Genomic DNA, 25,944 nt, shown 5'->3' with positions numbered 1-25,944 from the left:
AGATCACTGGTATAGATGACTTGCAAAAAGGCAGTAGAGCTTTCAGTTTGGCTTTTTAGATGGCTTTTATTCTAGCTATCTATCTAGCTTACTTTCGTTTTTTACCCGAGTACGAAGTTTTCATTATATTAATATCATCATCAATATCATCGTATTTGGCATTCGGATTCTATGTAAACCAAGCTACATATTTATTTTTTCCACATTTTGCTTAAAATAATCCCACAAAATATTTTATATAGCTGATATTAAATTTTACTATTTTATTATTTTGTTGTTGTTGTTGTGCTCAGCCCTTTGAGACTGTTTCTGATAAAGGACTATACAAAGAAATATGACTTGACACAAATTTTATCTCATTATCTCACTTATCTTGGTCACTATAGGACCATTTTTCTCTCTCCGCCCAATATATATGTATATATATATATATATATATATATATATATATATATATATATATATATATATATATATATATATATATATATATATATATATATATATATATATATATATATATATATATATATATATATATATATATATATATATATACATATATATCTGTCTTGATGTTGTCCAGACTGTTGTGAACAGCAGGGGGCGCCTTGTTAAAATGACCTGAAGGCAGTCCGTCGAGTGCGCACTGCGCATGCTCTCAGCATCTTTCCGTCCAGCTCACCCTGACGTCGCACCTCAGTCCACTTCAGCGAGCACTCAGCAACCTCCTCCATCATTATCTTCATCCCTTCACTCATTCATCTCGGGAAAAAAGGCAAGAACAAAGATGCTGGCGTGCACTGAGATGATCACAATGTGTCTTCAATCGGCTAAGCAGCAAAACCTGAACAAACAGCGGGTTTGTGCTCACAACCACAACCGCACCGCGTCCCTTTTCCACGACGTAGGTGGACTTTTTAATATTTCCAGTGTCTTTGCGTGTTTCCTAGCATGTCGAGGTCACGTTTACGGGTAGTGCATTAAGGGGTGGCGGGATTGGATGCATAGTCTTGGTGTGGGGGCTGGGGAGGATGTTGTCTGCACTGCTTATCGTAAATGGTGAAGAAAAATCAATCTGGCCCCATTCATGTGGAGCTGATGCACAGCAGCCTCTTTATGTAAGAGAGGGTAGTACAATATACATTCACAATATTTTGTATAAAATATGCTTTTTGATTCAAAACTAGAGAAAATATCTTAGTTTCATTAATTTGTGGTAAGTGATCTTGTTAATTGAATTGAGTAGTCTTTGTTGTCGTTGATATCAACATTGGGAAATTTGCCTGCAACAAGACTAGACACGGTGAAAAATTTGCAAGCATACCACCATGTATAGTAATCCCTCGTTTTTGTGGGTGAGAAGGAGGGGAGGGTCTCCAACGGTTCTGCAATAGTCAAAACCAGCTAAGTAGAAACCTTTATGTATTTATTTACAAGCTAACAAGCCTTGTGTTGCTCGGACGTTAGAAGATTGGATTCGGCTGCTTGGAGTGGAAGCTGCAGTACCCAATTTGACTACCAAAAGTTGCTATAGACCCCACAAAAGCAGACCACAGAAAGCAAATGTTTAGCAATTTTGTTGGTATTTATTGAGGGTGCCTTGACACAAAACCTAGCTAAAGACACTCGCAGAGGCCTAAAGTACAACTGTGTGAATTTTTCCAGAATTTGGTTCAGCTGTTTTGGAGACTATAAGTCACATACACACACACACACACACACACACACACACACACACACACACACACACACATGAATCAAGACTGTATCGGTATATGGTATCGATATAAATGATTACTCAAAAAATATGATATCAAACACTTATATATTTTTATACACAATTGACCCTTCAATTATTTTGTTGATTACCGGTAATTCAATAATATAAAAAAACTAAAATTCAAACCTTCTTCTCGCTACTTTTTTTAAGAATTATTGGTATAGAAAACATAAATTCATTACTATTCGGTTACCAAAAATATCTTTATTTGTGACGCTGAGACCTTGATCTAAAACAATCAGTTTTATTAAACCCCGAATGAGTTCTTCCTTTTTCCAACATAAATATGGCGTATTTACATTTGCCACTATTCATTATTAAAGGGACAGTATGTAGTATTTAGCGCAATCTGGTGTTAAAAAATTCATTTCAGAAAAATGTTCAAATAATAAGTGAAAATACATCAACTATCATATGAAAATGCCTCAAAAGTTGGAAATGTGTATATATTTTATGTAACACAAGCCTCATTTAATAAAATTGTCATTTTTCTGCTTTGGATATCTAAAGATTCAAAAACCTTGCGAAAGGCTGGGCAAAAAAATATTAAAAACAGTGGTGCGGGTGGGTCACTTGGAGTCTCCTTATTAGCACTCATTACAGTTGCACTACGCAGTACTGAGACATCAAGTGGTCAAATGATACACACTGTCCCTTTAAAAATAATTGTAATTACCCCCACATCTGTGCTGACCAAAAGCATACTGTACAGTCATTGAAAAAGGTTACTTTGATAGACTCATTCACTGCCAATGACGACTAAAGATTTCGATAATCAGTTCTTTGCTCTGAAAATGCTGGTCTACTAGAGCCAAGAAGAGATCCGCAGGTTCGAAAGCGTTCTCCATTCAGGCCTCGGTGCTGTAGAATGCTCTTCCCCCTGAAATTCGATCTGCAACCTCAGTGGAAATGTTTAAATATAATCTTAAAACACTTCTATTCTATAGCATATGAATAACCTATATTTTATGTTGACAATAGCTGTGTATTATTTGTTATTGCAACATCCATTACAGCGTGGTCATCCTTGGAAGGTCCCTTGTCAAAGTTTCTTCATTTTCCTCATATTGAGGTTTTTGAGTTCTTCCTTGCCCTCATGTAGGTTTTAGATAAAGGGATGGTGTAATTTTAGTCTGTGGTTTGCAACAATCTGTATTCTGTGCAAAGCTTTGAGACTTTGTGATTAAGGGCTATACAAATAAACATGACTCGACTTGACTTCTTAATTTAAGTGCCGTTGACGGTTTAAGACGTTAATTCTCCATTTGACATTTAAATAGGTTGAATGAAGACCTTTTTGGCAATATCCGATAGTTTTACATTTTTTCCTTTCTTTAATGAGGAAAAATGTTAGAAATATATGGAATGGTGCCACTAAAGCCTTTATTGAACCTATTAAAATGGAAAGTTAGGTTTTCAATGGCACCGAATTTAGAAGCGATTTTTGACATATTTAGTTGTGAATGGTATCAATTAAATGCAAGTCAAAACATTTGATGATTTTCACAAACAAACTTTGCTTAACTCGTTGACTTCCTACACAGTTCTTTCTTAGCCAGCCTACTTAAATCCGTCAATGGCACTAAATTCAAAACAGATATTCTACGTCCTTACACGTCATTGGTGGTGAACAAGTTTAAGACTGACACAAAATTTCATTTTGACGATAGCAAAATGTTTGATTTGAATCAGGACAAACTATTTTAAAATAAAAGACAATCGCCAATTATACACACAAAAAAAATCATCAGTTTTCAAAGAAAAAATCTGTGCTTGTGTAACTGCTTTGCATTTAAAACGGCATACCAATTTGGGATAATTGGGCCTTGGCTAAGCATTAGACCACAAATCCAATATAACATTCTGCTGCTTTCCTAATTAAAACTACACACTATGTGCTTTTCACTGAGTCTTCACACTCTTTAATGGAGTCCGTCAGGTCTTTTGTGTTTGCAATTATTCTATTTGAAGGCCCCATTGCTGGTTTTAATGGACCCACAGTAGCGCATGGCTTATGCGGTGTACATCCGAGAGAAATGTAGGAATCGTTCCTTCTCGATGCTGCTCCCTGCTTCTGCGGTTTTATCGTCTTCAATAAAATTCAGTTGAGAAGCGTTTTTCCCCCTCAATTTTGTGGGCTTTAACCGTGTCCTTAGAAGCTCAGTAGGAGTACAGCACTTACGTCAATTCAGATACAAAGAAGAAGAGAGCATCCTGCAGTGCAAAGATTCTGCTGGAGCTCATTTTTATTACTTTTTGTTTGACGGAATAACTTACTGTTGGCACCCTTGCGGGCATCATTGATGTTGGCGTGAAAAGAAAATAATTCAATATATATTATCGACAGTCCGCAGCACGGTACTTTAAAATAGTAAGTATTTATAGTTACTGGCTACTTCTTCTAAAGAGTAACAGAGTTAGTAATTGAAAAGCTCTATAGCATTTATATAAATAACTAATTACCATCGACAGTAGCTATTTCAGTTACTTTAAAAATAATTTCTTTTATGTCAAAGAATTTGAACATTTCAGAGCAAATACAAAACACCATGGTGACGTCTTAGACCAGAGTTTACTTGAAGAGATGGGAATTCCGACTACTTAACAAAAAAGACTGCTCTTTCGGGTCCCAAACACCTCTTCAGGTTGTTTTTGTTGCTTAATCCCTACTTAACCAATTATTATGTAAAATCATGCAAATATTTACTTGAAAAGTGAAAAAACATATTTAAAAAAGACAACAAAAAATAAAAAGCTTAAAAAAACAGAAATAAAAGAAAAATACAATAACAAAAGGAAAATAGAAGAAAAAGAAGAAACTTTACATTTGCATGTAAACACATTAACACTGAAAAACAGGAAAAATGATGAAACCAGGGGAAACCAGCTTTTAATTGGTCGGGAGCCAGCTCCTTTTGTTCACTTCCAAAAGTCATACGGACATTTCGCGAATGACACGAGTCGGGTGCTGTCAAATATAGGGCTCACATTTTTGGCGACTCAGCCCTCATACGCCTTTTCTTTCGGCATGTTAGAAAATACTATCTTCTTAATCACTATCTAACAATATGGTAGTTGCTTTTTTGAATGGTGAAATAATCTGAAAATATGTGAAATAAAACAAAACAGAGGAGAGTGGAAATATTTTGGGGAGTTTGGGTTGGTGTTGGGACTGTATTGAAACAGGCCATCTGTACTTTTACCATTTTCATGCTATGCAAACAAAAACTGCAATGACAAGCATAAAGTCACTCTTCAATATCTCCCCCACCCTTTCGTTTTGAAACAGCGATGATAAAAGTAAGATCAAATCATATAGTCGCAGTGGGGAAAAAATACAAAGGCTCTTTGAACTGAGTTGGGCATTGTTAACACATACTTAATAGAGGAAATATTTTACCCTCAACTTTTTAGGGACACCTCAAACCCTGCTTTTAGCTCTTGAAAAGAAAAAAATGCTCATTATGCCAGGGTTAGTTTATTTTGACTATTGGATGCTTGCAAAGAAGAATGCCTATAATCCCAGGTTTGTTTTATTTTGATTATCATCCAACCCTTGCGATGAATATACTTGTAAAGCCAGGGTTGTTCTATTTGCGATCTGTGTTTACATGATTGTCACTGATTGCATTTCATCATTGATTACTGCACCCTTTGGGGTTGATCTGCTTATTGTAACCTCGGAGATTTTAATGAAAAAAGGCCTCAGTGAAAGACAAGACCCTCAATATCTTCACAGTTCCATATTTCAACACATTACTTTTTATCTTTACCATCTATTAAACACATTTTCTCTGTTGCAGATATTTCGTCGGGCTGACAAAAATGGTAAGTCAGAAAATGTGCTGTTTTTTGCTCAGTGTCTTCTTTGTTCCAATGTTATTGTTCAAAGATCATTTCTAAAATGATTTAGCAGAAAATGAGTCGTTCTTGATATAAATCAATTTCAAAAATCTTCCTTCCTTTGATTACGCATGATTTGAAAATGATGAAGCCTGAAACACGATGAGAGAAAATCTTTTTTTTAAGAAAGCAAGTGTTTGGCAGGATTAATAGAAAACAGCAGCAACTGACAAGGCAAATATTTTCTCTTTTCAGCTTCTATTCACACGTGTTCTCACATCACAATGCTAAATGGGTATTTTGTGCATTTAATCCTTCCAGGAGGATGTCTTTCTTCTAACACCTCTTGTCAATAATTTCAAAATGGTGTGGTGTGCTGCATTATTTTCAGGCTTTAGGAGTGTCTTCGGAATAAGGCAAGGGGTTTTCTCTGAAAATCACCCATGAGCTGTTTCTGCCTTTGTAGACACACTTTAAATGTTAGATACCACAGGCATAAATTTACTCTCTGTCCAACGGGAGCCCCAAGTGGTGGCGGTCAAAGTGCCAATACTTTACCACGAGACAAAGAGTGGAACAAATAGCATGTAACTGTCAAGAACCGTAACACGAGGAGGACCCATAAGCGTAACATTTCTCACGCAAGCTTTATTTTACGGGAATAGGGCAGTCATGCACATTAACACAAACGCCAGTGATTTGGCGATCGCTGGGCGGAAGAAGAAAGACAGCAGTCTGGTGTGGAACAACAGGAAGACAGAGACCAACGAGATCGATACCAGTTACACGAGTCTGTACCGGACAGATGGTGTCGATACCCGACAGAACGGGACTGACAGGATTGATAACAGAAATGGGAGACTGGAGACAGATAACAGACAGGACGAGATAGACGGGAACGATACCAGACACTGGAGACCGGAGACCGATATCAAAACAGGACAAAATAGGCAGGATCGATACCGGACAGGATACACAAACAGGATACCGGACAGAGTCAAAACAGACGTCTTGCGGATGCAGAAGTTCGTTGACGGACTGACAAAGGGTGAGTGAGAGCACTGAGCTTAAATAGGAGGGAAGCCAATCAGTCAACGAGCCGCAGCTGGAGCCAGACGGGCCAGGCCTATTGGGCGCCACAGTAACTAGGCTTTTCATAGTGCATTCTGATAGTTTAAACAGTCTCTCCACTCCAACAGGTACAATAGAATTGAGAAAACCAAAAGTGTTTTAACAAAATACTATACAAGGAGAGACTGCTTAACCTATCAGAATGCATTATGCAAATTATGTTTTGGCGCTGTGAGTAAAAATATTGAGATAATGGGATGATCTAGTGCAGGGGTGTCAAACTCATTTTAACTCGGGGGCCACACGATAGAACAAACATTCTGTAGTAGATAAAAGAGAAAGAAAAAGAGATGGAAAAAAGAGAAAGAGGGAGGGAAAAGGAGAGAGGGCAGGACAAGGAGATAAAAAGAAAGGGAGGAAGAGAGCGTGAGAAACAAAAGATAAAAAGTCGTGAGAGAGGGGGAAAAGAAAGGGATAGGAAGAAAGAAATCTAAAGAGAAATAGAAAGACAGAAGGAGAGAAAAGAGAAAAGAAAACGCAAAGGGTATGAAGAGAAAAAGAGAAAAGAGAGGAAAGGAAAAAAGGAAGTTAGAGCAAAAGAGGTTAAAAGGCACACAGAGTGAAAGAGACAAAGAGCAACAGAGGAAGAGAAAAAAAGAAAAACGGGTGGAAAATAAAGAGAGAGAGAAATAAATACAAGTACAGTGTCTTTGTGAGAGGCACCTGGCTTTGGCAACATCAAGTTGATATGTTTCAACTTGAAGCTTGTTTTTCTCTTGCGCCTCTCTGAGTGTTGTCTCGCAGATTCAATCCCTTAGCGGGCCTGATGAAATTAAATGAAATGATCTGCATTTATATAGCGCTTTTCAAGTCAAGACTTCCCAAAGCGCTTTACAGTGTGCTTCACGTTTCCCAATAGCGGCCGTGCAGCCATGCAAGGAGCTAACCTGCTTATTGGGGATATTAGGGGTTCAGTGTCTTACCCAAGGACCCTTCGACATGTAACACGGAGGAGCCGGGATTCGAACTGCGATCTCTTGATCCCAAGACGAGCGCTCTACCTCCTGAGCCACTGCCGCCTGATCCGGCCCGCGGGCCGCCTGTTTGACGCCTGTGATCTAGTGGAAGTTTACATGTTATCGGTGTCATTGGCAATCTTGTGGTGATTTGAAGATATTCTCGTCACTGCTAATCGGTTAGATACCCATTCCATACAAATAATGCTTTACGATGATCCAGTAATATGCACCTCTTCACATGGAGGATCCTGTTCTAACAAAACACAAGATAATATTCAGAAAGTAAGTTTTGCCTTACTTGTGTAGCTTAGTTCATGATACTTGGGTGAAAATCCGAGTTTGTTTCCTCATTTCACCTTTAATGGCTTACTGCTGTGCAGAACAGAAAGAAGGTTAAACAAGAAGAGAGTGCAGTGTCTTGTTTCTGCGGCATGTCTTCACAGTTTGTGTGCTCATAGTCTGTGAGGATTTGAGAGGGAAATTCACCATCCCCCCTTGTACCCCTTCCTCGAGTCAGAACTGAGTGGGATCTCCACCATTTGCTGGGAGCAGTGCACATTTTCCAGATAATGAGGGGGTTTTTTTGATCGGTATATCTTCACACTGTGCCAGAGATGTGCGTGTTTCATGTAAAGCACAAACTGAAAATCTTTGTAGGTCTGCCAAGCGTCTCAATGCAGACGGATATGATGGCTTACGCTCGATTCAGAACTGTCGGAGGAAAAAAACAAATTGGGGACATCAAACTCAGTTTGGCTCTGGGGCTGGATTCTGTTCTGGGGCAGGCCGGATCAGTCAAAGGATGTCAACTCTAATTTTTTAGCTTTGTTTATCATTATTGTACTTCACAACATCACATTCCAGTCCCAGACTGAAGTTTTATTACAATCAGAAATGCCAAATGGAGCTAACATCTATTTGACATGATTAATCCAATTTTTTATTTTGCATGATTCACATTTCGTAACCTCGTGGGAGTTTGCATCAACTTGCTAACACAGGTACAGCAACTTGTGAATTAAAAAAATTAGCTTTTTTGGTAATTAGATTGTTTAAGCTCAAAGATCCCTCAGTGCACACTGGCAAACGGTATAAACTAGGTTAGTTCCTGTAAAACTCTATTTTTCTCCCAATTATATGCCCAGCAAAATATAGTTTCAACCACATCTTTTGTCTCAGATCATTTGGCTCATTTCTGTTTAATTCAACCCTCGTGTTGTCCTTATTTTTAAGAACCATTTTTGTACTTTTACATACATTTGACTTGATAATGTAAATAAAAACACTTCATTTTTTTCTACTGTTGGGACCAATCTAGGAAAAGTCATAACATTTAAAGTTAAACAAAATTTAGTTTAAAAACAAAATAATTATTTTTTCCTTTTCTTGTATTGTCTATAGTTTTTAACCTGTTTTAAAAAAAAAAAGATTTAAAAAAAATATATCATCCAGCTATATTTTTAAATAATTTTCGACTAAAATAAAAATGCTATTTTAATGAAGTGATCTTTTTTTTAGGTTACGGGTTAAAAGGATGTAAAAATCTTGTCAAATATGTAAATCAATAAATAATTAAATCACCCAAGCAGAGTCTTTTATACCACAAAAGAAATCATTTATTTGAGCCAAACTATCATATAATAATCAAATAATACAAACATATATCTTTCTATACATATATCTTATATCTTCATTTATTGTATCTTTTGCTTTCTAAATTTAGAATAAAATTCCAACAAGATGAAATGCTTTTTTCAAGTACAGTGGAACCTCGGTTCTCGACCCTAATCCGTTCCATTTCTTTGTACGAAAACCGATTTGTACGATCACCGAAGTCGTTTTTTCCCATTAAAAGTAATGTAAAATTGTTTTAATCCGTTCCAACACCCTAAATGTTTACCACGAAAGTAAACATGAAGCTAACCCAGGCTAATCGTACGTTCGCGTTAGCGTAATCTTACGAAAGATTACGCTAACATGAACGTGTAAAAATAAAAAAATCAGGTCGTCTACACGTCATTTAGCACCCGGGTCTCCACAACAAGTGGTGAGCGGTTAAAGGATAAAGAAAATAATTATGAGTAGGATTACTTACCTTGGCGGTTGTCTCCAGAAGCCATGCTGTATTCCTGAAAGAAGGCACACCTTCTTCATATTTTGCTATTATTTCTTTCTTAAATGCAATAGTTGTACGCACTACTCCTCTTTTTTCACCTGTAGCAACTTTGCTGCTTGCACCAACCTTCTTCCGAGGCATAATTAGGAGTTAAAACACTCCCTTCACCGCTTTTGAAAAACGAAAGCAGAGAAGGAGTGCGCGTTGCCGTGACAACAGTTCTACACGAGGGGTGGGGGCAATCTACACTCGTACGCCGCTCAGCATCGCCCCTAGCGTATTGGCTATCGAACTCCGATTTTATGGACGAAAAGCGAAGCAAGAACTTTTGGTCGAGAACCGATTTGTTCGAACTGAGAGGCGTTTGAAAACCGAGGTTCCACTGTACTACATTTAACTACATTTTTCTAACTTTTTGGTAACATATGGAAATATTATTTTAGCATTTTAGTTTGATACAAACATCATTTTTTAAAAATGTAGTAAAAGAACGAAATAATCATAAAAATTCACTTGTCATTGTGCTCAGGTTTATTATTTTACGGGTAAAAATGATTCAAAAAATTAAAATAATAATTAATATAGCTCAACAGTTAAATCTATTTCTCAATTGTTTCCTTATGCAGCGCACAATCCACAGTGAGTGCAATTCATAATCTTCAAACAATATTAATGAGATGACCCTCATAAAATGGTTCACTCCCAGTCCACAGCCCGGCCATATTGGTTTTACAATCAACTTAAGACCCGCATTTAAGAATTTTTTATGTCATTGCCCCTACTTATGATTTATAATTCCCTTAAAAAGCATATTCCTTAGGCAGCAAAGGGAGCTCAAGATGTCTTCCTACATCTTGTTAGTACTGATGTATTATTTTCCAGAATGAGGGCTCTTATTATAGCTCTGTCAAGTGCGTATCATGCGCATATTGTATTACTGGATCTTGCAATATGCATGAGATTATTTAAAAGAATCGTTTGACAAATGATTCATAACATTGCATTCATTAAGCGATTGTTACAATGCCGTATCTTGAGGGATGCAAATTGAACAGATTAAAGTCAGGATTTATCTTCTCTTGACAAGCAATTGCATAATGTCCCACACGAGCATCCTCAATTCTATAGTAACATTTTGTGAAAAACAGAAGCTGGAGAAATGAGTCACATTGATTTTACTCCTACGGGTTCAGGCATTAAATACAGAGCAGATGCTTACGGTTAATGTTGGGAGGAAATCAATCACGTGCACTGAGGTTTGTGTCTGGTGAGGCACAGTCAGATTTACAAACAACTTGACATATATTTAGATTTTAGATTTGATTTATTCATCTCCTTGGGGAAATTCACTTACACTGACTGTATTAAGGGAAAGAACAGACATTGCATTTCATTACACGAAAAAAGCTGAATGACAAACACATACATACATGACAGTGGGCCAAGAGGGCAGACTAATTCCATTGGTCAGCAGGATCTGTTGTCTAGAAAGGTAATGAGTGAATCAGGTTTTTCCCGAGGCGGGCCCTCCTTAATATTATTCTACTGATGGTAGGGGGATGACGTATTGGTTTACTGGATGAGTGATATCCTGGACTATTGTTTGCTAGTCGGATGATGGACCTGTTATTCTGAGAGGTTGTGTGTAATTACGAAAATTATTTTAGGATTAGAATTTGATTTAGAATTAAAATTAAAATTAGAATTGTCTTTATTGTTATATATATATATATATATATATATATATATATATATATATATATATATATATATATATATATATATATATATATATATATAAATATCCTCTAAGACCAGAAAAACAACAGCAATATCTTTTTGTGTTAGTAATTAGACAGTTCTACTTGCCCAGAGGTTCTCATCTCTTTGAGCTGCTTTGTTAACTCCTACATATTCCCACTGTGTTTTCCTTTTCACTCCATATTAATTGCAACTGATGTTTTCATGATTGCTCTGCATGCCTTTTTGTGTGCTGGGCTGCCTTTTAGATGACGGGAAGCTGTCCTTGGAGGAGTTCCAGTCCTACTTCAGTGACGGGGTCCTCACGGACGAGCAGATGCAGGAGCTTTATCGCTCTATCGACAGGCTGAATGCAGAGTGAGCTCTTCGCACACCCACATTCATTAAGTCAAGATCTCCTTGTTATGTATAAGATTCCCTTATCACACTCAAGAATGTTTGCGCCAGCTTGCTAAACCTATTGATAGACCAAAGCCTGAAGCAGCACAGTACTTAAGATTGTATGAGGATAAATAATGTATAGTTGCTTAATTACTGCTTCTTTTGTCTTTTATGCTTACCCATAGCAACATGGACATCGACAAACTGTCAGGTACTATTTTGTTTTCTTTTCAATTAGCTGATAGATTATAAATACAAAGCACATGTCCTTGTTCCAGAGTACTTTACTCCACATGTGGGAGAGTACATCAACGTGCTGTCTGCCCTAGAGAAGCTCAATGTGGCCATTTTAAAGGCAATGGATAAAACTAAAGAGGTGGGTGGCTTCAACCTTTTTATATAGGAATCTCAGAAAGTAATAATAATATGACTAATACATTATTTATTTACGGTACTTTAATGCCATTAAAAACAGAGAAATGTCAACATTGTGGATTAATTACAAATCAAAGAAAATATTGCAAGAATTGTATTGTTATAATATTTGGTGAATTACGAATTTTCCTTCTCAAAATATGCCATGAAAAGTATAAATGAGTTAATTCTCTTGTTAATATTGGACACCCGCAAAGGAGATTTCATAGAATGCCCGTTTGTTATTTTGACTGTTTTCTGTTTTGAATATAATACGTCACTGTTTTTTATTTAGACTAATGTGCACTGTTTACATCATTTTCACTATCGGACAACATTGTTGTTGTTCTTTGGTTTCACACCCTTAAGGGCAAATCTGCTATTGTAGAATAAATGAAAACAAATATCTCATGGGAGTGCTTTTAGAACAGGCTGGGATTTCTTATCTAAGGCGTTCTGTCCTGTTCTCCTTGAAAGTTCAAAATTAATTGATGTGCACCGTCCTAAATGTGAGTGTTGTAGGCTGTGAGCCATAATCATTAAAATAAAAAAGGTTTGCAATATATTCAGTAGATTTGTAATTAATCCACAATGTTTAACATCTTCATTTGGCAACTGCGTTACAGAAAATACAGTGAAGAAAATGAGTATTTGAACATCCTGCTATTTTGCTATTTCTCCCATTTAGAAATTATGGAGGGGTCTGACATTTTCATTGTAGGTGCATGTCCACTGTGAGAGAGATGAACTAAAAAATAAAAATCCAGAAAACACAATGCATGATTTTTTTAACGATTTATTTGTGTGATACAGCAGCAAAAAAAGTGTTTGAACACCTGTGTATCATCTAGAATTCTGACCCTGAAAGACCTGTTAGTCCGCCAATTAGAAGTCCACCTGCACTCCATGTTTCACCCTGCATCAGATGTACCTGTTTTCGGTCGTTAGATGCATTAAGACACTTGTGCACCCCATACAATCGGTAAAACTGTAACTTGTAACATGGCGAAGACCAAAGAGCTGTCCAAAGACACCAAGCACAACACTGTACACCTCCACAAGGCTGGAAAGGGCTGCGGAGCAATTGCCAAGCAGCTTGGTGAAAAGGGGTCCTTTGTTGAAGCCATCATTAGAAGAAGCTAAACATGACGGTCAATCTCAATCGGATTGGAGCCCCATGCAAGATATTACCTTGTGGGGTTTCCGTTTTTCTAAGAAAGGTGAGGAATCCGGAACTACACTACATGAGTTGGTCAATGACCTGAAAAGAGCTGGGACCACAATTTCCAAGGTTACTGTAGGTAACACACTGAGACGTCATGATTTGAAATCATGCATGGCACAAAAGGTTCCTGTGCTTTAACCAACACATGTCAAGGCCCATCTTAAGTTTGCATATGACCATTTGGATGATACAGAGGAGTCATGGGAGAAAGTTTTGTGGTCAGATGAGACCAAAATAGAACTTTGTGGTCATAATTCTACAATGCATGTCTGGAGGAAGAAGAATGAAAAATACAATCCAAAGAGCATCATCCCTTCTGTGAAGTGTGGGGGTGGTAGCATCAGGCTTTGGGATGTTTTTCTGCACATGGGAAAGGACAAGTGCACTGCATTAAAGAGAGGATGACTGGGGCTGTGTATTGTGTGGTTTTGGGGAACAACATCCTTACTTCAGATATGTCGTGGCTGGGTCTTTCAACACGACAAAGACCCAAAGCACACAGCCGGGACAACCAAGGAGTGGCTGCATAAGAAATGTATCAGGGTTCTAGCATGGCCCAGCCATTCTCCAGACCTGAACCCAATCGAAAATCTTTGGAGGGAGCTCCAACTCCGTTTTTCTTAGCAACAGCCCAGAAACCAGACTGATCTAGAGAAGATCTGTGTGGAGGAGTGGGCAAAAATCCCTCATGCAGTGTGTGCAAACCTGGTAAAAGACTACAAGAAAAGTTTGACCTGTGCAATAGCAAACAAAGGCTTAAGTACCAAATATTAACATTCATTTTCTCAGGTGTTTAAATACTTATTTGCAGCTAGATCACACAAAAAAATCGTTAAAAAATCACGCGTTATGATTTTTTTTTTTTTTTTTTTTTTTTTTAGTTTATCTCCCTCACAGTCAACATGCATCTACGATAACAAATTTCAGACCCCCCATGACTTTTAAGTGAGCGAAATTCTAATAGCAGGGTGTTCAAATACTTGTTTTCTTCACTGTAAATTAAATGTTCTAATTTATTGATGTAGACATTTGTAAATTATAATTGGGGAAAGTGAGTGCACAAGCACATAGACTGATTTTGGGGCCCAAGAACACTATTGTCAAGGTTGAAAGATGACACCACAAACTTGACAATGGCATTCATGTTAATAAGAGGCATACCCATAAGCCAGGTGATTATTCTTTATTTTATGTCTTCAATTCTGCAAAAGACACTTTGATTATGTTTGAATTTTAATGAACAAGAAACAAAATAAAAATAAATATAACTGTAATAAGACATGCAAAAAAAAAGCATGATTTACCAATGCTTGCGATCTTTTTTTCGAACCCACATAGGGCTGGGGGCCATAGTGTACCAGTTGTTGCCACGCCGTGAACTCCTCATGCACTGTACTAAATGAACAATCAAGCATAGATTGAACGTGAAAACAAATCAGTCCATGCGCTAATTATCATGATTTTGATGGTTTTTTTTTTTGGGTTTGAACAAATTTATTGACACTAATAACAGAAAACAATCATGACAATCTCAACAGCAATTAAGCACATTCACAATATTATATTTCAATATGACGTTTTTAACAGCAAACACAATGTGAGGTTTGAACAACCCTTCTCGAAAATCTTAATAGCAATCAAGCATATTCACAATTTTATTATATAACATCTTTGTTAGTGTCAATAGATCCGTCCAGGCCAAAGTCGATTGTCCTCGGTCTGAACAAATCCACCGACACCAACAGCAGCAAAACTAACACTCAACAGCCATCAAGCATATTCACAATTTTTTATATCTGACAATATGACGTGACGATATGACGTTTTAACATTTTTTCCTGACATTTTCAACATCAATTAAACAATTTCAGAGTTATTATCTTTTAACAGTAGTTAACCAACGTGTAAAGGGCAATACTATTGTGCAAGGGCATAGCTCTGTCATCCCACACTCCCAAGCAGCATTCTTCCAGTCCTCTGTGTGGGTCCTCTCCCTTCTGTGTGGGTCCTCTCCCTTCTGGGTTCCACAACCCAGGCCGTTGCTGCCGGGACTCCCACAGTGTAGCTCCGGTTCCCCCCTCCGGGTGGGTGCAGACGATTCTTCTTTATGGCTGCGTCCTAGGCCCGCCGCTCGCAGATTGTATGGTATCTGCAGCCATTTGGAGCACAGCCACGGGGGGGATCTGCCTGCACCTCCATACCAGCAGGTTTCTGGAGGTCCAGATGGCGTCCTTGATGGCGGCAAGAGTGAGCCAGTCCCTGGCAAAGTCGTTCCGAGACCTCCTCGAACGACTCACCCCGTAAAGCACGTACTGTGCATCAGGGACCGCCCCTGCTGGCAAGTCCGGGAACTTTCCTAGTTGGTCGGCCATTGTCCACAAGTCCTTGGCAGCGCTGCACTCACAAAAAAGGTGCCTCACCGACTCCTGGGCGCCACAGCCAGGTCGAGGGCATGTCGAAGTCGCTGACATGCCTCGGTGGTGCATTACGGCTCTGACTGGGAGAACCTCATGAGCCACCATCCATGACAAGTCTCGTAGTCTGTTTGGGAGGGCAGGATGATTCACGTTGCTCCAAACCGTGATAGGTTCGCCAAACGCAAGCCCCCACACAGGGCTTACTGTTGCTCGCCCTTGCACAATAGCAATAAGGGCCCTGTGGTTTTGTAAAGTGTGACATTCTTGTGTTTCCAAATCAAACCTCCTTAAAAAATCCCGAATAAAGAGATGTGTTGGTGGCAAGTTAAATAAAACTGGAATCAAACGATTGTTTGGTTCAAGCTTTAGCTTCCGCAAATATGATTTTGATGTATATGTCATGAAATCTAGACTATAATCAAGATTGACTCTCGCAGGTTTTCTGCTTTCAACTTATTATTTATGCTCCAAATGGTTTACAATAATGGTAATGTTAGAACAGGGGTCTGAAATGTGGTGCCTGTGGGCATCAGGTAGCCACCTAAAAACACCTGAAGACAGGTTCTTAAAATAGTTCAAAAGTGATCACTCAGTGCGATTTTCTAGTAAATTCGATTTCTGACTGACATGATGTTTTAGTGGTTGACTTAACTTCTAATAATCACAACCCTTTGTAGGCCATAGTGCCAATCAGTAAGAAAAGGTAGCTCTCAGCTTAAAAAAATGTTCATGACCCCTGTGTTAGAAAATGTGAAAGAAAATTCACATTGGGGCGGCAGTAGCTCAGGAGGTAGAGCGCTCGTCTTAGGATCAAGGGATCCCAGTTCGAATCCCGGCTCATCCGTGTTACATGTCAAAGTGTCCTTGGGTAAGACACTGAACTCCTAATACCCCCAATAAGCAGGTTAGCGCCTTGCATGGCTGCAAGGCCGCTATTGGGAAATGTGGAGCACATTGTAAAGCGCTTTGGGAAGTCATTGACTTGAAAAGCTCTATATAAATGCAGATCTTTTTTTTTTTCACATTGCCAACTTACATGTTAATTATTTATCTGTCCTATCTGTCTCCACTTCTGACCATGCAGGAATATCAAGGTTCGTCTGTGCTAGGTCAGTTTGTGACACGTTTTCTACTAAAGGAGACCTCCACCCAGCTGCAGTCCCTGCAGTCATCACTAGACTGTGCTATGGAAGCTGTCCATGACCAAGGCTCCACAACAAAACGATCAGTCAAGAAGCCTGAGGACCTGCCCATGCTAAAGGGCTCCAAACGTCTGGGCCGACGAATCCAAAAGAACATGTGTCTCTCTCCTACGGACCCTTACTCTGGGATGCTGACCACAGGTCAGGCTTACGACATCATTCAAATCCTACACTGCTATTGATGGCCATAGATGCCAATGATCTATTTTTATTGAGCTGCGGTGAATTGATGAATTTCAGCAGTGGTCCCCAACTACAGCCCGCATCCACATTTGGTCCAATCCCCTGAACAATACCACGGAGCATTCTGATTTTTTTTTTGCATTGAAAAAGAACTCAAAGTTCAGGTGCTGGTTTTTGGTTGTTACGGGATTCTTACCTGGATCGCAGCTGTGAGAGTGGTGAAACTTTTCCCACTGGATTACCAGTGATATGCAAACGAGTGAATTTTAATGTTGTGTTTTCAAGGTTTGAAAATCACCTGCATTTTGGGAGAAGTGAAATTGTTGCCATGTTTCTCTGCTGTCTCGTTTGATAGAACATGCATTACATGAATAAAAATAAACAAGTCTGCTTGAAACTGATGCTGACACGCCTGCTTTGCCATTGCTTCCTCTCTTGTGACAAACGGCAGCTGCCATTAGTTTTTATGGCATTGTTATATGAAGCATCATCGTCCCCCAAAAGGTCACGCATTAGAGAACCAGTGAAGGCTACACCTAAACAGAGCACCATGAAATGTGACTGACTTTTGTTCTGTGAAGAATACAGGAGAGGTATTTAAATGTGGCTTTCTGGAAAACTTTTTACATTCAGGCACTCCTGCAATAGTCTCACTTTTTCTGTTTCAAACTTACTTTGGCTCCTGATCAGAATAGGGAAAGGTTATGTTGCCCTCACAAGAAAAAGTTTGGGGACCACTGATTTATCGAATACTTGAAGATTTAAACTATGTTGCTGTTGTGTTTTAGGCGTCAGCGTGGAGACTGACTATCACTGGGGATCTCAAGTTGACCAATTGGAGCACCTCATAGACAAGCTGGAGTGTGAGGTTTGTGTGCAGATTCCTAATCTTTGCCGTTTTCATTTGTTTTCTTGGGGATTCAGCCTCCAAACAGGTTCTGATCTGTACATGTATTATGTCTGGTTGGCTTGCAAGTCATAAAAGTGCTGCATCTTGTGTGTGACTCGCCTCTTTCTGCTCCCACATTCAGAGTCCACAACTTGAACCTCTCAAAGAAGATACACTGGCAGGGACATATAAGTCGGTGAGTCTGTCTGCCGCACAGTTATGTTCTCATCAGTTCTTTCTAACACGTAACACAATGTACTGTGGCATTGAAACCAAAAATCTGTTGTTGCTATGGCAACCGGCAACCTTCTTTAATGTTATATCGCTTGACCAGCCAGACATGTTCTCTTGTGTGGGTGTCAGTGCTTAAATTGGGCTGCAACAATGAATCAAAGATATTATAATATATCATATTTTTAGGGCCGCAACAGGGGCAGCATAGCAGCTGAGTGGCTGAAGCAATGGCGACACAGATCCGAGGTCAAGGGTTCAAATCCAGCTACCACCTTACCTGTGCGGAGTTTGCATGTTCTCCCCGTGGTTGCGTGGGTTTCCTCCGGGCACTCCGGTGTCCTCCCACATTCCAAAAACATGCATGTCTGGTCCAAATTGTCCCTAGGTCTCTGTGTGCCTTGCTGTAATCAGTTCAGGATGTCTCCTGCCCACTGCCCGAAGATTCTTGGAATGGGCTCCAGCACCCCTGCCACCCTACTGAGGATAAGTGGTGCAGATGATGGATGGATGGACAGGGCTGCAACAACAAATCGATCAAATTGATTCATATCGATTATTAAAAGTGTTGGAAACAAATTATTACATCGATTCGTTGTGTTACATAATTTATGTGCCACCCAGCATGTTAATTTAATGCAAATAAGCATGGAGTTGGTTGGACACGCCTGTATTAGCACTTTTTTCCGGCAAAGGGCGTCCAAGACAATTTGTCTATAAAAAACACAGATGACAAATATAGCATTCTATTGTTTTGTGCACTATTTCTCTACCTGTCAAAAACATGATATTTAAATAATAAGCAGGAAATTAAAAATGTGTTTATTTAAAACAATTCATCGGGTTATTATTGTCACGGGGCGAGGTGGAACTGGAAGGGGTGATCGGACCAGAACGGAGGCAGGAGGCAGGAAGGGAGAACTCAATTGCGTAACGATCCAAAAGTTTTATTTAACAAAATAAAAGTTGTCCAAAACTCTGGGACATGACGAAACAAACAGTTGATTCTTCCAAATCAACTAAACAGGACAAGGCAAAACAGAACAGACAATGTTTTAAACTAAGACAGGACAAGGCATAGCAGACCGGGAGTGTGTATATGTATAATGAGCCAGCGCCCGCCAAACCCAAAATCCAGCCTTAAATAGCAGACCAGCAATCAGCTGATCTGCTTCAGCTTGAGTTCGGGGGCGTGGCATACTGGTCGTCATGGCGACCGTGACAGAGCCCCCCCTTTAAGGGACAGCTCCCGAGGTCCCAAAAAGAAAAAAAAAAAATACTACCTCGCGCCCCGGAATGGTTCGACGCTCACGATTGGGGCAACCCCGCTCCCTCCTCCGAACACGCAGGAACGGGGAGAGGCAGGCGCCATCTGCGTCAGGCGGATCGGAATCGGCGCTCGGCAGGGGGGGGGTCCGGCGGGCAAACTGGACAGGGGATAACAGACAGGCAGAACCGACGAGAACAGGACAGATAAACAGGACAGGCAAAATCAGAAGAGTCGCACTCAGGACAGGCCGATTCCGAAGAGTCGCACTCAGGACAGGCCGATTCAGAAGAGTCGCACTCAGGACAGGCCGATTCAGAAGAGTCGCACTCAGGACAGACCGATTCAGAAGAGTCGCACTCAGGACAGACCGATTCAGAAGAGTCGCACTCAGGACAGATCGATTCAGAAGAGTCGCACTCAGGACAGACCGATTCAGAAGTGTCACACTCAGGACAGGCAGATTCAGAAGTGGCGATTCAGACAGGACAGGCGGAATCAGAACAGGCAAGGCAGGGCAGGCGGAATCAGAACAGACAAGACATGAGAGAGTCAAAATCAGAACCGGCAAAACAGGAGCAGAGGAGTCGGACTGGCAGGCAGCGGAGTCGGACTGGCAGGCCGCAGAGTCGGACTGGCAGGCCGCGGAGTCGGACTGGCAGGCCGCTGAGTCGGACTGGCACGCAGGGGAGTCGGACCGGCAGTCGGCGGAGTCGGACTGGCAGGCAGCGGAGTCGGACTGGCAGGCAGCGGAGTCGGACTGGCACGCAGGGGAGACTGAATAGCAGGCAATCGGCACGGGAGTCGGGCAGGCAGGCATGAGAGTCGAACAGGCAGGCGTCAATTCCTCCCGGGACCCCATTCGAGGCACAGCAATGGCCACGACGGGCGGGGCCGTGGTTCGAACAGGCAGGGAGTCGAAGTCGGACTCAGTGGGCGCTTGCCAAGCTGCGTTCTACAGGTCTCCCCAAATCGCGCTGGGATCGTTCGCTGAGTTCTTGTCGTGGCTGGCTCATTCTGTCGCGGGGCGAGGTGGAACTGGAAGGGGTGATCGGACCAGAACGGAGGCAGGAGGCAGGAAGGGAGAACTCAATTGCGTAACGATCCAAAAGTTTTATTTAACAAAATAAAAGTTGTCCAAAACTCTGGGACATGACGAAACAAACAGTTGATTCTTCCAAATCAACTAAACAGGACAAGGCATAACAGAACAGACAATGTTTTAAACTAAGACAGGACAAGGCATAACAGACCAGGAGTGTGTATATGTATAATGAGCCAGCGCCCGCCAAACCCAAAATCCAGCCTTAAATAGCAGACCAGCAATCAGCTGATCTGCTTCAGCTTGAGTTCGGGGGCGTGGCATACTGGTCGTCATGGCGACCGTGACAATTATGACTATTATCGGCCACTGTTGTTCATTATTTTGACTATTTCGGGGGCTTAGGCACTGTTTGCATCACTGTCACGTTTAGCCACTCGTAGTGCTGATCTTTGATTCACACATCCTTTAGGGTTGATATGCTTATTATAACCTTGAAGATTTTTACAAAAAGAAAGGGTTTGGGAGAGGTCCTGTAGAACAGGTTGGATTTTTATGTCTTGAGGCTTTTGTATTGTAAATTCTTGTTCTCTTGCAAGCTCAAAATACTTTAATGTATTCTCTCCTTATTTGAGTGTCTATTAAACTATAAATGTAGCCTGTAAATAGGAAATGGGAACAAGGTGTTTCATAGTTTCACATGACCTTGTCTCATAGTATACTATGATAATCACTGCAACTTCGTAGACAGTGAATGGTAGTATCTAATCATGCTAATTTTATTGTTTTTAATACTCCCGTTGTAGAACATTCTCCTGGTCCAAAGACAAATGTCAGTAAAGGAGCGTGATGTGGAACGGTTCCAGCAGGCACTTAAGAGCTACACAGAGGCCAGTAGCGGACATCAAAACAACCTGCAGTCAGTCCTTTAGCCTATGCTCTACTTCCCGAGCCCATTTTTGCCTCGGCTTCAATTTCTTACTTGCCTTTATCTTTTTCCTACTCCGCTTTCAAGCATTTCGGTCCAAAACCTGCCAGACAGGTCGTGCTTCATCATGTACGAATTTTGGCAGGATCGACTCTCCTGGATGAGGTGAGGAGCAGAAAGACATTTTCAAAAGTCTAAAACTAAGTGCAGGATGAGAAGGGGTCTTTCCAGTACTAATGGTAATTCTTCGTTTTTCAATCTTAGCTTCCTGCAGTCGTCCATCAGTAAGAAGTTCCAGCGCTGCATTATCGACTCACTGGAGGAGCAAGAGATCGTGTCAACCATGCTTCTCCCAGGTAATACAACAGTTTTAGACGAGGAGAGTGTGTAATATTTGGAGCCTCCTAGTGGTTAAAAAAATGCCTTCATTGAAAAAAAAAAAACTGTTCTGATTTAAAAGAAATAGGCAAAAATACATGAACTATCATATAATCTTAAAATATTATCTTTAAATTTGCATTTAGTTTGTATACCTTGAGGCTAACCTAGAGGGAGCTGACATGCCATCTTGCTGCTATGGATTTCCAAAAGCCCCAAAACCTTGTGCAAGGCTGAGTAAAAAAATCAGAACAATAATGGTGCGGTTTGGTAATTGTGAGTCTCCATAATTTGTATTCCTTTTTAGCACTCATTCTCATTTGCAAGACACAATACAGTGGTCAAATAACACATAATGTCCCTCTGAGTATGTACTGTAATTCTTAACATAGCAGATCAGCAGACAAACATCTGGCCTGTAACTTTAAGGGACTGTATTGAATAAAATGACAAACCGTTTTTTTGTTGTTGTTGTAGAAAATCACATTAGACCAGGGTGTCCACACTACAAGCAGGGGGTCATTTGTGGCCCATTTACAACAGCCCACGGGCTATACTGAATACTATACTTGCTCTTAGTAAATGTGTATAATACATTGACAAAAATATATTTACAATTATAAAAGTTGCGTTTTTTAAAATAAAATTGATCGGGTAAACTAATCTTATTGAAATTGACTTCTGTTTAAAAACAAAACGGGATTTTTTTTTTTGTACATTTGGTTAACTATGTTCATTCATTTTTAAACCAATCATTCTTTTAAATTCTTATGGTTACTAAATTACCGGTACTGTAAAATAAAATAAAACTGTCCCTTGTTTACTTTTTTGTATATGTCCCACAAAACAAAAGGTTTGGACACTTATGATCAGGACCAATTAAGCTCAAATGGACATTTCAGTTCATGGATGACATTTGTTGATGATGTGTCAATGCAATACTGAAGAATGACTTTGAGTTGTCAAAGACAGTAAAACTGATGTCGTTGTCTTCATCAGCTTCCTGGTGGATCATGAACAACAACTGACAGCGCAACACTTCTTTCATCGGCACAAGTGAAAAAAGGAGATCTTATTGTTGTTGTTGCTCTTCTGTAAATTCTGATTTCCCCAAAGGCATGGTGCCCAAGAGCGACGTCCTGCTACAAGGGACAACACAAAGTACCTAAATAGAATGCAATGCAATATTATATAGAGCGATCAGAGTCTGTGCTGATGTTGATGTGGCACTTTTCCTACTCCTGATTTATTAGAAGCACACAAATTGGGAAGATTATTATTGTTGCATGCTTTCTTATTGTGTGCCTACAGTACTCAACCTGCAATTCCGTACAGACAACAGAAAGAGTAAATAACACGTTAGCCTGATTTCCTTTTGTCTTCTTTGTGATGTTGTACGCTGTTGTTTCTTTAAATTAATCACATTTCTCTGCTGGTGGAAAAGAAGAAAGTTTCTGCCCGCTCTTAACTAAAGAAAAGAGTAACTGATAGATTCATGTCAAATTGACCTTCTAAACTTCCCAGTGCCACTCTTGCACTTTAATGAACCTGGACCTACCTGCACTCTCAATTTTCGATTGTAAATAAGATTATAAAAAGATGTTAAATTGAAGTGGGAATTTACGTTCATGTCAAATGTGTTAAGAGACACACACACTTACAAACCTATTTTATCTTAGGGGTGGATGTTTTCTGTGTAATGATGAAAGTAAACACAAATATTTTATTGTAGAGTGATCAAACGTTCTGTAAGTAATATAGTTGAAGATACAGTCAGTCCATGTAGAGTGTAATGGTTACACAATCTAAATGTGGCAACTATTCTTACTGTCCATGTATGATAGATCTGTGAACGATGAGTAACGAACACACCCTTCACTCACTTTTCCCCATTCCCTTCAGCAATAATGTGAACTTGCTATGTAAATGCATTCTTTTGAATCGGTTTTCTGGCGTGCAATAAAATTAATGACGTGGAAACTGCTTGACTGACCAATTCATTTTTCTATGAATACTATGAATAGGTCTAATCTCAAATGCATGATAAACTAATACAGCACAGACAAAGGGGATGCAAATGATATCTAAGTACTATTTTTGTAAAAATGTGTAAATGTGCACATCATTAATAGCAGCGATGTGCAGTCAGGGGAGGCAGGTTTGGTAGTAACTCATATAATAAAAAATACGATAAAAAATGTATTAAATGTATATTTTTTCAGTGATGCAATGGCTGTAAGGATAATTAAACTTTTTTACTCAAGGCCGCCATAACCTGGGTTTTAGCATTTTAGCTTCCGTCAGCTCATTCATGATGCAAGTGCAAGTACACGCAGTTCTTAAAAACATTTGAATCTTTTCATCAATTTCCTTCTTTTGGGTGTTTGTATTATTGTTTTATTGTACATGAAGAAAGCATCTTTTTACTTTCACCATTTTCATGCTACTTCAACAAATGGAAACAAAACAAAACACAGGGAAGAGCATGACATCACTCTCCAGCATTCTCTCCCGCATTCTCTCCCGCACTCCCCCTTTCTACCAACATAATGTGTTCCTCCTCAAACAGTTTGGCTGAAAAATAAAAGCAGATAGGCGCAGTGGAACAATAGCATAAGGGCTGTTCAAACTCAGTTGAGCACTTTAAATATAGTAAGTCATACCTACCTACCGGACAATTTCAACATCTTACCTAATGTTTACTATTATGTGTACAGTAATGCTAATTGTAATTCACCCTGGTCAATCCTGGGAGGGGGATTACCACATGTGAGGTCATTTCTCAAGGTTTCTCTTTTCTCCTCATACTGAGGGTTTTGAGTTGTTCCTTGCCCGCATGCTGGTTTAAGATCAGGTAATTGTGTAATTTTGTAATTGTAATGCTGTGCAGTCCTTTGAGACATTTTTGTGATTAAGGGCTATATAAATAAATGTGACTTGACTTGACCTTTCAACCTCCACGGCTCCATGCCCGTACAAAATTTTGTATTTTCCTGTACAAAATACAAAATAACCGTATACCATATTTTTTTTTCCCGGAATGAGGCATGATGGGAAATCCCCAGGCGGGACATGCATACGATTGACAAATTTGCGTTTTTCCGTACGGATTTCCTTGTACGTCGTTCTCGTCTTAAAATGCATAAAAAACGTACTTTGTACGGCAAAACCGTACAGGTTGACAGGTATGCTAAGCAGAGAAATATTTCACTTTCAACTTTTAAGGTCTCTTGCACTCCGCCTTGAAGTTATTTCTCATTTAATTTCACAGTTTGGGGATTTTCTTTCAGTACCCCATGATAGAATTAATCATAGTTGTTATCAAGCTAACATGTTTGTTCCAGTGTTGTGCAGTCAGGGGAGACAGATCAGGCTGTGCCTCATCTTTCATCATGGAAAAATATGAAATGCTTACATTTCCAGTTATCTCTCATTTAGCTTAACATTTTTATATTGCTGAATTTTTACATATTATTAATGTTATTGATACAATTAGTATGTAAGGTACGACTGTGCTAAGCGTCTGCAGATGAGAGTGAGCCACGCAATTCTCTTACCTCATGCTAGAGGACGCTAGTGAGACCAAGGATTCTGATTTAACGCACACACAAAAAAATTATAGATCGAGAAATTTGTATTTCCTTTACAAATTGGAATGTCGTCACAATGTTTGTCTGTGTCTCGAAGCGGAGCGGGAGACAAGGAAAAAGGACACATTCGCGTAGACTTACTCACAATTTATTGGGGGAAGGATGGGGAAGGTGCGCAAACTCGATCCGGGGATCGATGGTCGC

At 39.6% G+C, this 25,944-nt stretch overlaps 1 protein-coding gene across 1 annotated transcript; it reads left to right on the top strand.

Moving 5' to 3' along the window:
• Positions 1-646: 646 nt before the first annotated feature.
• On the top strand, positions 647-24,133 carry LOC148369858 (N-terminal EF-hand calcium-binding protein 1-like). Its single transcript, XM_088332086.1, has 12 exons — positions 647-907; positions 5,587-5,611; positions 11,842-11,950; positions 12,160-12,185; positions 12,253-12,350; positions 17,115-17,373; positions 18,204-18,283; positions 18,447-18,500; positions 21,651-21,763; positions 21,860-21,937; positions 22,037-22,128; positions 23,150-24,133. Exons 1-12 carry the CDS (start codon positions 656-658, stop codon positions 23,176-23,178), a joined length of 1,215 nt encoding a protein of 404 aa, XP_088188212.1. The 5' UTR covers positions 647-655; the 3' UTR covers positions 23,179-24,133.
• The last annotated feature ends 1,811 nt before the right edge of the window (positions 24,134-25,944 follow it).

This window comes from Urocampus carinirostris, chromosome 3 (genome assembly GCF_059441175.1).
Source record: "Urocampus carinirostris isolate Australia breed hairy pipefish chromosome 3, RoL_Ucar_1.0, whole genome shotgun sequence".
NCBI classification, from domain to species: domain Eukaryota; kingdom Metazoa; phylum Chordata; class Actinopteri; order Syngnathiformes; family Syngnathidae; genus Urocampus; species Urocampus carinirostris.
This window is presented reverse-complemented; position numbering and strand designations above follow the sequence as displayed.